This window comes from Pantherophis guttatus, chromosome 7 (genome assembly GCF_059756535.1).
Source record: "Pantherophis guttatus breed Tessera chromosome 7, ASM5975653v1, whole genome shotgun sequence".
In the NCBI taxonomy this organism is placed as follows: domain Eukaryota; kingdom Metazoa; phylum Chordata; class Lepidosauria; order Squamata; family Colubridae; genus Pantherophis; species Pantherophis guttatus.
In genome coordinates, this window is record NC_142069.1 from 15,574,774 (window position 1) to 15,590,077 (window position 15,304).

General features: G+C 48.5%; 1 protein-coding gene across 1 annotated transcript; it reads left to right on the plus strand.

Moving 5' to 3' along the window:
• The first annotated feature begins 5,406 nt into the window (after positions 1–5,406).
• Positions 5,407–13,429, plus strand: TMEM121B (transmembrane protein 121B). Its single transcript, XM_034402963.3, has one exon. The coding sequence runs from the start codon at positions 7,870–7,872 to the stop codon at positions 9,478–9,480; it is 1,611 nt and encodes a 536-aa protein (XP_034258854.2). The 5' UTR covers positions 5,407–7,869; the 3' UTR covers positions 9,481–13,429.
• The last annotated feature ends 1,875 nt before the right edge of the window (positions 13,430–15,304 follow it).

Sequence of the window (15,304 nt, forward strand, 5' to 3'; positions counted from 1 at the left end):
TCCGACCCCACTCCAGGGGAAGGATACTGCAAAATCCCCATTTCCTCCCGATCAGCTGGGACTTGGGAGGCAGAGAATAGATGGGGGCAGGGCCAGTCAGAATTTTTACTACCGGTTCTCTGAACCACTCAAAATTTCCGCTACCGGTTCTCCAGAACTGTTCAGAACCTGCTGAAACCCACCTCTGGTGCCTGGGACAAAGGAAGTTTGGTGTTCTCTTTTAGTACAGGCCTCCTGTCTGCTCCTGAGACCCATCACTTGTGTCTTCATCCTCCGTTTCCAATTGTTCAGGTATATTGGTATCGCTGATTGACTCATCAGACTGGAATCTGATTTACTTCATTGGCAAATCCTGTCATTCACAAGCCTCTACCCCAAAGCAAGTGGGGGATGGAAAGATCACAAGGATCTCTTTTAACGAAAATTGAAATTATGAGGTAATAGAGAAAAATACCTTAAGAGGTAGATGCTCTTACCCAATATTAAGGGCTAATGTATAATTTATGGGGTTAATTGTCTCCCAAATAGATCTTCACTTTCTGAGCTTGTGGTAATATTTGTATAAAGAGTCAAGCACCCTTTTAAATCAGGGCCGTGTGCTTACCTCAATCTTCCGTCTAAGCCTCTTGCATCCTCTTAGAAATTTTCTAGATCTAGGCGTGTATGTACCTAGGTCACCCTACAAGGAAGGGCATGTAATCTACAAGGAAGGATATGCAGGTAGTCCTTGAACTACAACCATTCGTTTAGTGACCATTCAAAATTACAAAGGCACTGGAAAAAGTAACAAATAGTCTCACATTTATGATTGGCATGCCGAATTTTGTAACTAGCATGTATTTAAAACAGTTGCAGCATCTCAGGTCATGTGATAACCATTTGCAACCTTCCCCCGTTGCTTCCAACAAGCAAAATAAATGGGGGAAACTGGATTCATTTAATAACTATGATTCCCTGAATTGCAGTGATTCGCTTAATCAAAAAATGAATCAAAAAAGTGTAGGATTGGTCACGATTTATTTAAGAATCACCTTGCTTAGCAACAAAAATTCTGGTCGCAATTGAGGTGGTAAGTCAAGGACTACCTGTCTTGTTTTAGAGTAAGGACTTGAAATTATGGGTTTAAACTAGCTGAACACCTGTGCTCCGCTATGAAGCTATGTGATCGGGCTTGATAAATCGACACAGCTTGAAAATTAATGAGTAGTTACAATTGGCTTCTCCTCTCCCCTTCTTTCCCTCAGCCTTGCCCCACAGAAACGCCTCCTATCCTATCCCCTTCTCTCCCTCAGCCTCACCCCACAGAAACATGTCCTATCCTATCCCCTTCTCTCCCTCAGGCTTGCCCCACAGAAGCCTAACCTATCCTATCCCCCTACTCTCCCTCAGCCTTACCCCACAGAAACATCTCCTATCCTATCCCCCTACTCTCCCTCAGCCTTACCCCACAGAAACATCTCCTATCCTATCCCCTTCTCTCCCTCAGGCTTGCCCCACAGAAACCTCTCCTGTCCTATCCCCTTCTCTCCCTCAGGCTTGCCCCACAGAAGCCTAACCTATCCTATCCCCCTTCTCTCCCTCAGCCTTACCCCACAGAAACATGTCCTATCCTATCCCCTTCTCTCCCTCAGGCTTGCCCCACAGAAACATCTCCTATCCTATCCCCTTCTCTCCCTCAGGCTTGCCCCACAGAAACCTCTCCTGTCCTATCCCCTTCTCTCCCTCAGGCTTGCCCCACAGAAGCCTAACCTATCCTATCCCCCTTCTCTCCCTCAGCCTTACCCCACAGAAACATGTCCTATCCTATCCCCTTCTCTCCCTCAGGCTTGCCCCACAGAAACATCTCCTATCCTATCCTCTTCTCTCCCTCAGGCTTGCCCCACAGAAGCCTAACCTATCCTATCCCCCTACTCTCCCTCAGCCTTACCCCACAGAAACATCTCCTATCCTATCCCCTTCTCTCCCTCAGGCTTGCCCCACAGAAACCTCTCCTGTCCTATCCCCTTCTCTCCCTCAGGCTTGCCCCACAGAAGCCTATCCTATTCTATCCCCCTTCTCTCCCTCAGCCTTACCCCACAGAAACATATCCTATCCTATCCCCCTACTCTCCCTCAGCCTTACCCCACAGAAACATCTCCTATCCTATCCCCTTCTCTCCCTCAGGCTTGCCCCACAGAAACCTCTCCTGTCCTATCCCCTTCTCTCCCTCAGGCTTGCCCCACAGAAGCCTAACCTATCCTATCCCCCTTCTCTCCCTCAGCCTTACCCCACAGAAACATGTCCTATCCTATCCCCTTCTCTCCCTCAGGCTTGCCCCACAGAAACATCTCCTATCCTATCCTCTTCTCTCCCTCAGGCTTGCCCCACAGAAGCCTAACCTATCCTATCCTCCTACTCTCCCTCAGCCTTACCCCACAGAAACATCTCCTATCCTATCCCCTTTTTTCCCTCAGGCTTGCCCCACAGAAACCTCTCCTGTCCTATCCCCTTCTCTCCCTCAGGCTTGCCCCACAGAAGCCTATCCTATTCTATCCCCCTTCTCTCCCTCAGCCTTACCCCACAGAAACATATCCTATCCTATCCCCCTCTCTCCCTCAGGCTTGCCCCACAGAAACATCTCCTATCCTATCCCCTTCTCTCCCTCAGGCTTGCCCCACAGAAACCTCTCCTGTCCTATCCCCTTCTCTCCCTCAGGCTTGCCCCACAGAAGCCTATCCTATTCTATCCCCCTTCTCTCCCTCAGCCTTACCCCACAGAAACATATCCTATCCTATCCCCCTACTCTCCCTCAGCCTTACCCCACAGAAACATCTCCTATCCTATCCCCTTCTCTCCCTCAGGCTTGCCCCACAGAAACCTCTCCTGTCCTATCCCCTTCTCTCCCTCAGGCTTGCCCCTCAGAAGCCTAACCTATCCTATCCCCCTTCTCTCCCTCAGCCTTACCCCACAGAAACATCTCCTATCCTATCCCCTTCTCTCCCTCAGGCTTGCCTCACAGAAGCCTCTCCTGTCCTATCTCCTTCTCTCCCTCAGGCTTGCCCCACAGAAGCCTATCCTATCCTATCCCCCTTCTCTCCCTCAGCCTTACCCCACAGAAACCTCTCCTGTCCTATCCCCTTCTCTCCCTCAGGCTTGCCCCACAGAAGCATCCCCTATCCTATCCCCTTCTCTCCCTCAGGCTTGCCCCACAGAAGCCTCCCCTGTCCTATAGCAATAGCAATAGCACTTATATACCGCTTCACAGTGCTTTTACAGCCTTCTCTAAGCAGTTTACAGAGTCAGCATATTGCCCCCAACAATCTGGGTCCTCATTTTACTGGCCTCAGGAGGATGGAAGGCTGAGTCAACCTTGAGCCTGGTGAGATTTGATCTCCTAAAGTGCTGGCAGCCAGTGATCAAGAGAAGTAGCCTGCAGTACTGCACTCTAACCACTACGCCACCAAGGCTCCTATCTCCTTCTCTTCCTCAGGCTTGCCCCACAGAAGCCTCTCCTGTCCTATCCCGTTCTCTCCAGAGTTATTTTCAGGTTGGGAGGGGGAATACAATGTCTAACTAATTAGCATCAGAGCGTGTTAATAATAATATAGAAAATACTAATGATCTGATGGTCATTTTGAAAAATCCTTTCTTAGTGAGCACCTAGAAGCCAAGAGGAACATACGTGCCAGATTTCAAGTTTGTAGGCTTTACGGTTCTGGAGATTTCGTGATCGGGCGTGAGTGGTTTTCGCTGTTATATATCTAGATTACAGAACAGTAGATTCCAACCCAAATTTCTTAGAATACAATCTAGGGACAAGATTTCCAGACAAGGTGACCAAAACCTCTCTCTCTGGTTCTGCAATTCTGGGGAGCTGCATGAAGTCCTTTGAGCACAGAAGGTCTGTAAAACATGGCCGGGTGTTGTGTTCGGGTGTTGAACAAAAGGAACCAGTGAAAAGGCAGAAGAGGGGAAAAGAGATGCAAGCTGAACAGAATGGGAAATGGGAATTAGCGATTGGAGAGCAGCGAGATGGGAACCATTGAGTGTTCAGCAACCATCTTGGCATGTTAATTCTGGCTTGCGAAGCCGCTTAATTTGTCTCAGGAGTGTCATCCATCCACACCCCCTGAAACAGCTATTTGCACTTTTAAAGAGGAATCCAATTGTCTTACTCTCTTTGTCTCCCTCCTGCACCTGCTACCTCCTGACAGATTTTGTGAGGCATAATTGTGGGCTTCGGAGTGTTTTATTTTAAACACTCCCCCTTCTTCAGTCTCTCTCCTCTAAAGAAAGATGGCTCTTGATCATCTGGAGAATAAAATTTTCACCCGCTGCTCTTTCACACACTATTCGGAGAGAGAGAGAGAGACTAAAGTCTGTTTTTACTATTTTTTAACAACATTTTGGCTTAGGGTTTCTGTTCTGCTGTCCAGCAGTCCCAATTTTTTTAAAAGTGCGACTGGTATTAGAATAATAATTATGGATGCATTGTACCAAATAATTTAATCATAAAAGACCTTCTCATCTTCCTGTCCTTTAACATATTATCTATGGGCCAAAAAGTAAGAATCTAGGCCTTGTTCTTTTTTCTTTTTAGTTTGCATTAGTTTTTACTGTTATGCACTGTAATATTTAATAAAATGACTATTAAAAGACTGGTAGAAAAGCCCACATATGGGCCACGACATGGTGATGTAAGTTTTTTTTAACCTTGTTTTTTTTTTTTGGCAAGTAGCCCTGCCTGATGTCACTTTGCAGCAGATTCTTCCCAGATAAGAATTTTGTACTGAAGCATTTGAACACATTGCAAATCCACATTGCATTTTGGGGTGTTAGTCTAGCAATACAAAACTGGATTTCTTCGCAGGCCGGATCAGCATTGTAGTTCTCCTCCACAGGCCAGCCAAGGGGGGGAGACGGGGAGATGGGACGGATGCCTCCTGGAGCACTTTGCTAGCCAAAACAGGGCACAGGGTACCAGGCGTGCCCCCCTGGTCGGCCCCCCTGTGCCCCATTATGGCTGGCAAAGTGTTGCAGGAGGCAGTCCAGGCCAAAAAAGGAGTACAGGGGGCCGCATTGGAGGGCCGCACACAGCCCCCCCATGCCCTGTTTTGGCTGCCAGAGGCACTGTGGGCCAGTCCTTTGCTATTTCCAGGCCAGCCCCGTGGGCCAGATTTAAGCACCCCAGATGCGGCCTGCGGGCCTTGAGTTTGACACCCCTGTTCTACAGAGTCCTGTTAGATCCAAACACAATTGATCTGTAGACTTTTTCCTTCTGCTTCTATTAAGGTATGTTCATGAGGGGTTACCTAGCCCAATTCCAGAGCAAGAATAATTCTCCTCTCTTTGAAGCTAAACAATCAGAAAGAAGTTTGCTGGAAGCTTTTGTTCTGTTGAAGAGAATAGGCTGTCTGTGGGGAAGGATGTCAGGGCGTTGATTAATCCCATGTTTGGCTCTGGGAAAAATCACCCTGATTTATTAGAGGATGGATCGAGGCTTATTCCTTGTTGCAATATTCTGAAAAAGAAACGTGAAGAAAAGTTTCTAATAAAACTCATTTATTTGTTATAAAGAAAATAAAACACCTCACTAACTAAGAAAAGTAATTGCTACATTTTTGAAATAATTCTTGCCGGCTATTTCTCAGCCGGACCTTGCTGGAAAGAGAACAAAAGAAAGAGTGTGTGAAGCAAGTGAAAGAATGCGGACATGCGTAGTAAAATACTGATAAGGAACTTGGCAAACTACAGTAAGTCTATTAGTCCAAAAATAATGAAGCTCAGCTGGGAAATAAAAAAAACGCAGTGACAAAGAAAATAGAAGCCCCACCTCAGATTGTAGGATGCCAAACTTCTAACTAAAGAGTCTAATTATATAGCCTGGTTTTAAAGTTTGGTTTTATTCTCTTGTGCTCCGGACAAGTATTTGATTTCTGTCCTCCCTTAGAAGGGAACTATCTATTGGTCCTTCGTTCATACTTCTAAATCGAGGTTCTTTAATTCTAACACCCATTCATATTTTTCTTTACCATGGTATCTTCTTAATATACTCTGAATATACTTTAAACATTTCGGATTCCTCTTTTGTGTCTTGCAGAATTGTAGTCCACTAACATACCATAGAATAGGGATCCCCAATCCTTGGGCCCTGGCCTATTTGGAACCAGGCCACACAACTGGTAGGCGGGTGAGTGCATGCACACATGAAGCTCCATTTGTGTGAGTGGTGTGGGTGCATGCACGCAGCTTGTACAAATGGAGCTGCACATGTGTGCTCATCCGCTGCTCGTGAGGAACCATCATCCCTCCCCCACTCCCCGCTGACACTGCTGCAGGTTCACAAAGCTAGAAAGGTTGAGGACTGGTGCCATAGAAGGCCTAAGTTTCTCCTGGCTGATTTCCAGATGCTGGGCTTAAGTTTTCTCAAAGGGCCAAGAGGATGCTGCAAAGAATACCAGCTCAGGATCATTGATATGGCATCACACCAGACTGCCCTGGCTAGGTGAGGACAGGGTGAGAAAGACTTCTGCCGAAAGCCACGGGCAGGAGTAAATGTCCTTCTCAGAGAACGTGAGAAGGTGGAAGAAGCCCCTTTTGGACCCTTGGGTTTAAAGTGCGTAAAGTAGAAGGCATCTAATGCAAAAGTCACCCTTCTCCATCTGACACCCCCCCACACACACACTTTCTCTGGAGATGACAAAGGAACTGTAGTCCAATCTTGGAGAGGCAGGTGCAGTGGTGAAATCCAATTTTTTTTTTACTACCGGTTCTGTGGGCATGGCTTGGTGGGGTGGTGCGGCTTGGTGGGCGTGTCTTGGGGGTGTGGCAGGGGAAGGATGCTGCAAAATCTCCATTCCCACCCCACTCCTGGGGGAAGGATATTGCAAAACCCCCATTCCCTCCCCACTCCAGGGGGAAGGATATTGCAAAATCTCCATTCCCATCCCACTCTGGAGCCAGCCAGAGGTGGCATTTGCCGGTTCTCCGAACTGCTCATAATTTCCGCTACGGGTTCTCCAGAACCTGTCAGAACCTGCTGGATTTCACCCCTGGGCAGGTGTAGTGATTTAAGTCATCAGGCTAGCAACCTGGAAGCCCGTGAGTTCTAGACCTGCCTTAGGCACAAGGCCAGGTGGAAGACCTTGGACCAACCACTCTAGGAAACTCCCTTGTTAAGAAAACTGCAGGGACAAGTTCAGGTAGTCGCCAGGAGTCACAGACTGACCCGAAAGGATGTGTGCGCACGCACATGCGCCCAAAAACCAATTCATGGGTGAGGGGGTGGGGGTGGGATCCATGTTGGACAAAAGTCTGTTCCAACAACCCCTCCTTAATTCCCAAAGTCATGAGAGGGGGGGGCATACTCAAGGGTCTCAGACTTCCTTTCCAGCTAGGCAACGTTTTCCTGCCCCCTCCAGCAAGTGACTCATGTGCTGCTGTCACAGGCCGCCCACCCAGTTGTTGCCAAGATGAGAGCTAGAAGGGGGGGGGCTTTCCTCCCAAGTGTCCTCCTACCTGGCGCCCGCCCCTGCCCGCGTCCCTGGGCTGCTCGGCAGCGGTTTCCTCAGAGCAGAGCCAGCCCTCGCCTCGCTCGCCCAGCCAGGACCCCTCTCTCTCCAGCGGCTCTGCCTCCCCCCCCCCTTTTTTTCCCCTGCCTTCTCTTCCTCCTCCGCGCGGATCCGCTCCGGGTTTCCCCGGATCCCGACGATCCAGGCCGGGTCTCCGCGTTCGCTCAGCCTCGCCCGCCCAGCGCTCGTGCTCCCCGAGACTCGACTGCGCCGGGCAGGGTCGCTGGGGGTTTTTTTGTTTTTTTTTGGCCGCCCGGGCGGGAGGGCTGTGGCCCCGTCGGCCGGCCCGTTCGCCTTGGGCAGCGGGGTCAGGCTGACCATGCACCGGGTGGTCTCCAACCAGCGCTCGGTCTCCTCCTCCTCCGGCTCCTTCCAGGCTCCCCCGCCGCCTCCCCCCGCCGCTGCCGGGGATCTGCAGCCGCTCTTTCTGGGCGGCGGCGGCGGCGGCGGCGTTAGCAGCACCAGCAGCTCCAGCGGCGGCACCCGGAGGGGCAGGCGGGGCTCGGTTTCCAATTCCGCCTCGACCCGGACCCGGAGCAGCAGCAGCAGCAGCCGCGGCACCAGCACCAGCAGCAGCGACCGCAGCAGCGAGGAGGACGAGGACGGCGAAGGGGAAGAAGCCAAGCCGCTGGTGCCGGCTCAGGAGCCCGCCTCGCCGGCGGCCGTCGTTGCCATTCCCGCCGCCGCCTCAGCCTCCGTTTGCGCCTCGTCAGGCTTCAGCAGCTCCTCGTCGTCGGGCTGCACCATGACCGCCGGCGAGCTGTACGGGGCTCCTCTGGCCGGGCCGGGGGCGGCGGCGGGCCCGGCGGCCGGGCTGCTGTGGGCGGGGGGCTTCGGCGCCGGCCCGGCGGGCCCGCGTTGGGGCTACCAGGCGCTGTCCTTGGTGCTGCTGCTGGGCCAGGGGGCGCTGCTGGACATCTACCTCATCGCCGTCACCGACTTGTACTGGTGCAGCTGGATCGCCACCGACCTGGTGCTGGCGGCCGGTTGGAGCATCTTCTTCTGCCGCAACAGCCGCGCCCGTCGGCGGGAGCGCCCGTTGGGGGCCGGAGGAGGCCACCCGCCGCCGCCCTTGCACCCGCTGCTGGGTCACGGGCCCTACGGCGGCAGAGGCGGCGGGGCGGGCTCGGGGGCCAAGCCGGGGGCCGCTCCGCGAAGCGGCGACTTCGCCTACGCTCACTTGGCCTGGCTGATCTACGCCATCGCCTTCACGCCCAAAGCGGCCCTGATCCTGGGCACGTCCATCCTGGAGCTGGTCGAGCTGCGCCTGCCGTTGGGCGCCACGGGCTTCCGCATCACGCTGGCGCTCTCGGCCCCGCTGCTCTATTGCCTCCTGCGCGCCATCAGCACCGATCCTGGCGGCGGCCAGCTGCTCCTGCCGCCCCAGCCGCCGCCCCAGCACCGCGCCTCCGCCGCCTTCCTGGCCACGTGCTTGGACCTGCTGGACAGCTTCACCCTCCTGGAGCTGCTCCTCCTGCAGCCGGGCCGGCCCGCCTTGCCCCTGCCGCCGCCCGTCCGCTACGTGCTGATCGCCGTCTATTTCTTGTGCCTGGCCTCGCCGGTGCTCTGGCTGTACGAGCTGAGCGCGCCGCGGGCCCCCGGCGCCGTCCGCCTGGCCTTGCACTGGCTGCTCCCCGCCGGACTCCTGGACGCGCCTCTGCTGGCCCTGCGCTGCCTCCTGCTGGTGCGCTACCAGCAGCCGCTCTCCATCTTCATGCTCAAGAACCTCTTCTTCCTGGCCTGCCGGGGCTTGGAGGCCATGGAGACCTGCTACCTTCTCCACTCTGCCGGCGGCCAGGGCGGCAAGGGCAAGAGCGTGCCCGTCCTTTCCACGGGCGTTGGGGCTGGCCAGCTCAGTCACTGCATCTCAGAGAACGACATGGGGCCCCATGGCTACGTCAACACATTGGCCGTCACTGCCCAGAGCTGAGGACAAAGGGAAGGGGTTTCAAAGTCAGACTGGGGGAGAGGGGCTTCTTTCATCCTGCCCATCCATCCTCTGTAAACTGTATTCCTTCTTAATCCAGTTTAGGTGCCCAGCCCTCTCTGGTTATTTTGTGTTTATAGCTGTCCAAGTTATTTAGGCTTCCTTCAGGAGATGGCATCCATTCAGTCGTCCCACCAAATTTACTCCTTCTCCATGACTGTGTTGGTCACTTACTGAATGCAACTGGAAAGTGGGGGTTCTGCTAACCTGTATTTACTTTGTAGTCTTTATACCTTTCTTCCCCCAGATATTTGTGAAGTTTCCTTTTGGTCAAGTCTTAATTATGAGCTCTCCCATACTATCCTTGTCATTGTTCACAAATCCACTCCATATCTCAGTTGGCTTTCTGAAGACTCTGCCACACAAGGACTTCCCTGTAGATACTTGGCTGATAATGTGAACATTGGCTTATGGTGATTCCCATCAGGGCAAGGATGTCCATGCAGCAGTAGTCAAGATGGGTAGAATGCTTTATGAAATGGATGCCTGGACGGAGAGAACCCGTGTAATTTGGATCTCTTGTTGCATTCTTCATGCTATTCTTGCTTCACTCTCTTCTCTACCCAACCATTTATAATCATAGGCATATGTAACTTTTGGAAATGTATACAGATATCTCTTCTCCAAGGGAATAGGTGCATTCCCATCCCATTCCCAATTAATCCCAGTATTGAATCCACTAGGCCTAATGATGGCAGCAATAAGCTTTTTCATCAAAAACAAAATCATCCCCACATTTAGAGTCCTGAGTTCTAAATATTTTCTTTCTACACCTGACCCTATTTATTCTATAGATTCTAACAGATGCTTTATGTGCTGTGCTGTGCTACGGACTCCTTTTTGCTCATCTCCTATGATTTCAAGGAGAAGGCGGCAGCTTCTTAGTCTTTATCCTCCAAAGAAAGGGGGAAATGTACATTATTTTCATTTCTTCACCTTGTCAGGTTTCCCACTCACCTGTCCTTGCTGAGGTGCCTCCTGCCATCAATGCCTACAATGAAGGGAGAACTGGGGACAAGCCAACCACTTGTGGCATGCTGTGGAAAGATCATGAAGCTTTGTCTGATATATTCTTCTAAACTGTTCAGATTGTCCATACATACAGCATCTCAGAGTGTCCCTCCTGCAGCAGTGGCTAAAATCTATTTTGGGTTGAGTCAGACTCTTGGTAACATCATGAATATATCTACGTAGTTCTCTTGGCAACCAAACAAATGCAGCTTCCACATTGCTGCCTTCCTGGTTTTTTTAAACAATTTTTCTCAAGCTAGCCTACCTGCCTGGATTTCCTAATGGACTTAAGTATTGATGGCAATGCTGACTAATGAAAGAAAATGATTATTTTTTTGCTGATGCTATGTTGGAATAGTTCGATGAATAAGGATATGGAGGGGGTTTATCCAACTGAAAAAATGGAGGATCCTGATCAGATGGTCCTCTGATATAAACATTATTTCTATGTCAAAATGACATGTCAAGGCATGTGAATTTTAGCTTCTTCTCTACCAAATTTCTACCCATAGATTCTAGGTTTGTGGGGGCGGGGGTGGGAGATTTATGGATGTGAGTTATCACCCGCAGACTGAACAACCTGGGCACGAAAATACCGTCTTGAGAGTTAAGCCATTTTTCTTTTTAAATGTGCCTCTCCTCAGCATTGCTGCTCTAAGGTGCTCTAGTTGTACCAGCTGCTTTGACCAAGGGCAAATCAAGGAGACTTTTTTTTAACAATTGTTTCCTTTTCTACATTCCCTTGGCTAACAGTGTGGAGGAAAAATTCAGCATAAAGATCCCAAACATGTATAAGAATAAATCAGTTAAGATTCACCTCTTCGGAATCTACTGCAGGTTCCTTTTCTTCTTAAGGTGTCCAAGGATTCAGCCACATATGTACTGTAGGCTGATTTTTTTATCTTTTGCACAATCATAGTGCCCTTTATTGCTTTAATCTTGTCCTCTCCTCTTGAATGCCAAGGCTCCAAAGTACTCCATAGAGTATCATGATACTCTTGATCATTGTAACCGACTGTCCTGGACCTTGCCTTCCTCAGCATGCCTGCCTTTTAAACCCCTGGCTCTCTCTTGTATCTCCTTTTTAAAAAGGTTTTTTTTTTTAAATCACCAACACCTGCTGTTCTTCTTCCTCACAGAGATAGAGAGTCCATTTGGGGAAAGTTCCTGGAATTAGGGTGCTGCCTACACTCTTGTAAGAAGAAAGGTGTTCCCCTTTCCTTTGCTGATGTCTACCTCTGTGCTTGAAACTTATTGCATCTGGAGAGGGGCCTGAATGTCCATCTCTCTTGATTAACAGCTAACTCACCGGTGATAACAGGGTCTTTTAACAACCTCCAACTGAGGCGTTCATGTCTCTTGGGATAAGCCTTGTATGATTTCAATAAATTGGTGCTCTGTTTTGAGGACAGCCTTCATTCAGGTCTATTAAGTTCTACTTGCTAAAAATGTCCATTCGAGGCAGGCCAAATGAATTGGGATTAGCCTTTTTGTACCTGTTAATCCATGAGTGTGACATAGCTTCTTCATACGTTCAACCTAATTTGATAAGGGATTAACATGCAAAGATCACTAGTGGCGAACTTGGATGTCTTGGCAAGAGTCCTAACGTTTCATAATGCAGCCAGGCTTCAACAGGGCTAGATAAAGCTCCAAATTTGGATGAGGCTCCAAAGTGAATTTAGAGTAACCTGTTTTCAGTCACTCATGCTTTTTAAACATTTTCTTGCACACGAAAGGCTTAGAAATGATGGTAGGTGCAGTGATTGGCAAGTAAGAAAATATTCACCTACTCACTTTTTCTCAATACCTACTTTTTCAGAGAATCAAATTATTGGACATAAGATGGAAGAAATGTAAAGTTACATCTTTCTCCCTATAAACTGGCTTGATCAAGACGACTATTCCACAAAAAGATGTAAAATGCCTATGATGGCGTGTGGGGGAAGCACTGCTTTCTCCTTAATTCAGTAATATTCTTTGCAATTAAGTTATCAATTATGAAAAAATGAATAAAGGACCTGATCCTCCAATGTAGTTTTAAAACTACACTTTACTCTTTTTTCCTCTATAATTTATGAATAAAGGTTTCCATTGGGTGCTTCATTATGTAATCCTATACAACAACTCTTGGGATGTTTGCTAAACCTGTTATTACAGGAATGAAAATGGTTTAACTCTCTCACTAGTGCTTTATTCTGGTCTCAAAGCAGAGCTTTTGAAGAACAGTAGTGTAAAATTTTGGCCAGAGGCCTCCCCTTTAGTATTTCCTTTCTATTTGTCTGGACAATCTTGGTGCTGTGATTGTGATTGTGAAGCTTAAGTACTGTGCACTCTTCCCCCTGCCCTTTCCTGAACTCTCTGATATTTTAAATGGGGATGCTAGTTGCCTACTAAAGAAATACCATGTTTTATCTGCTCCCCCAAATATCATTAGAATACATGCAACTGTTGCCTTTTGAAACAGTTGGGCTAATCTTTTGTAGCATCAATCACTTCATATTTCATAGCACTGGAAATAAGTATTAAACCTTGGCCCATATTGAACCTTTTACAATGATACACACTTATTAACTGAAATAACAATGACTGCAAGTTGTTATGCATTAGTTTAAGTAGGCATTATTGAAATGATAGCTGACTGCAAGCTAGCATTCAAATTTGAACTACAGTTACCTGTAGGAAGTTATGTCCCATACCCTTAGTTTTAAGCAGCAAATTTCCAGTGTATGACAAGGGCAGCTATACAAGCAACAATATTATGGAAAATAAAACAGTTATATAGCCCAGGAAACTTAGCATCCCCATACACTTAACAGAGTGTTAAGAAAAATAAAATAAAAATTTTGTTCTTAAAATAAAAAGAACGTATTTTGGCTGATATCTGGTTAAATATTTGCAATTCAGGTATGATAAAAATGTATCACTTTTCCTCCCAATTTTAAATTAGCAAAACCTCAGAATTCAGGCAATTCCAATTCATGTATCAAAATACAATACAATATAGAGACAAGATGCTGACTTATAGTTGGCAATAGGCTGGATATTTATTGGCTCTTTTGTTTTCCTTTTTGCTGGAAGATTTAAAAAACATCTCTTATGGTCTGGATACTTATCAAAACATGCATTGGGAATTTTCAGTTCTTCAAAATTTGAGGAAGTAGCTGGTATGCAGTTTTCCATATGTATATTTCTTCACTATCCACCTGTCATGAAGACTTTGGGCTATGAGAAATCATCTGCATTACTTCTACAACTTGACAAGATAAAATGTTTGCTTTGTGGCATAAGATAACATAGGTACACTTCATGTAGACCTAGCCATTTTGACTGCAATGGATGCATACCTGTCAAAAGTCTTATCATTTTTCAATGGTACAAATCTTAATTAGAGCTTGTGCTAATCTCCACTGCAGGGAGTAGAAGTTAAAGTTTCATTTGAATCATGATCTTAGTTTGAAGGCCACAAAAGAGTTTCAAGTTCTTAACTTTTTATATAGCTACAGAAAAGGTAGAAAGGTATTGAGGATGGATGCATTTTAGAAAACTCAGAGGCAGTCAAGTTTAGCTGTTGCAACAGATACACAAGATATTTATAACATTCCACTGGTTGTTTCAGATTTTAACTATGTATAATTACAGGTAGTCCTTGACTTACGACCACAATTGAGCCCAGAATTTCTGTTGCTAAGTAAGACAGTTGTTAAGTGATTTTTGCTTCATTTTACAACCTTTCATGCCACTGTTAAGTGAATCACTGCAGTTGTTAAGTTAGTATTACGGTTATTAAGCGAACCTGGCTTCCCCATTGATTTTGCCTGTCAGGTGGTCACAAAAGGGGATTACATGACCTTGAGAGACAACAACATAAAGTTGAACCAGTTGCTAAGCTTCTGAATTTTGAACACATAATCATGGGGATGCTGCAAAGGTCATAACTGTGAAAAACGGTCATAAGTCACTTTTGTCAGTGCTGTCGTAGCTTTGAACAGTCACTAAATGAACCATTGTAAATCAAGAACAACCTGTAGTTTCTGGGCAATGATCATCGGAGCAGATTACATTAAATCAGTAGATCCCAAAGTGGGCGGTACTGCCCCCTGGGGGGCGGTGGGATGACTTAGGGGGGCACTAAGAGGCAAGGGGGGCGGCAGAGAAGTGCTGGAGGTGGGCTCGCACGGCGTTGGCCATTCCTCTTCCGGGTTCGCAACCCGAAAGCTCAGATTATGACTAGCTGGCCAGTGTGCATGCGTGCACCAGAAACTGAAAGTTTGTTTCCCGCCGCACGCATGCCCACTGGGCAGCTCTTCTTACCACACGTGAACTGTTGGATGCTTTCTTATTGCTCTCCTTGCTTGCTTGCTATTGGTCACTGCTTGCCCGAACCACCCAGCCTAGGCCCAGCTGCTTTGCTCCTCGCCTGCTTGACTGCTGTCACCTTCCTAGTTTTTGGTAAGTTGCAGGTGGGCTGCCATGGGGGATGAGGGCCTGTGGGGGTGGCATGGCTGGCTGGCTGGCTGGTGGTGGTGGTGCCGGGCCGCTCAGGAAGGAGGAGGGCTGCAGTGGGGGGAGGCCTGGGGAGGGTGGCAGGCCTGGCTGGCCGCTGCTGGTGCTGTGCTGCCCAGAATCAAGGTAGGCTGCCATGGGGGGGGGGCAGGCCTGGCTGGCTGGCTGGACACATACTAGCCATCCCAGGAAGGCCTCTGGTGACATCAGGGTTGGCGGCAAAGCTCCTGATTTCACCAAATCCCTCTTT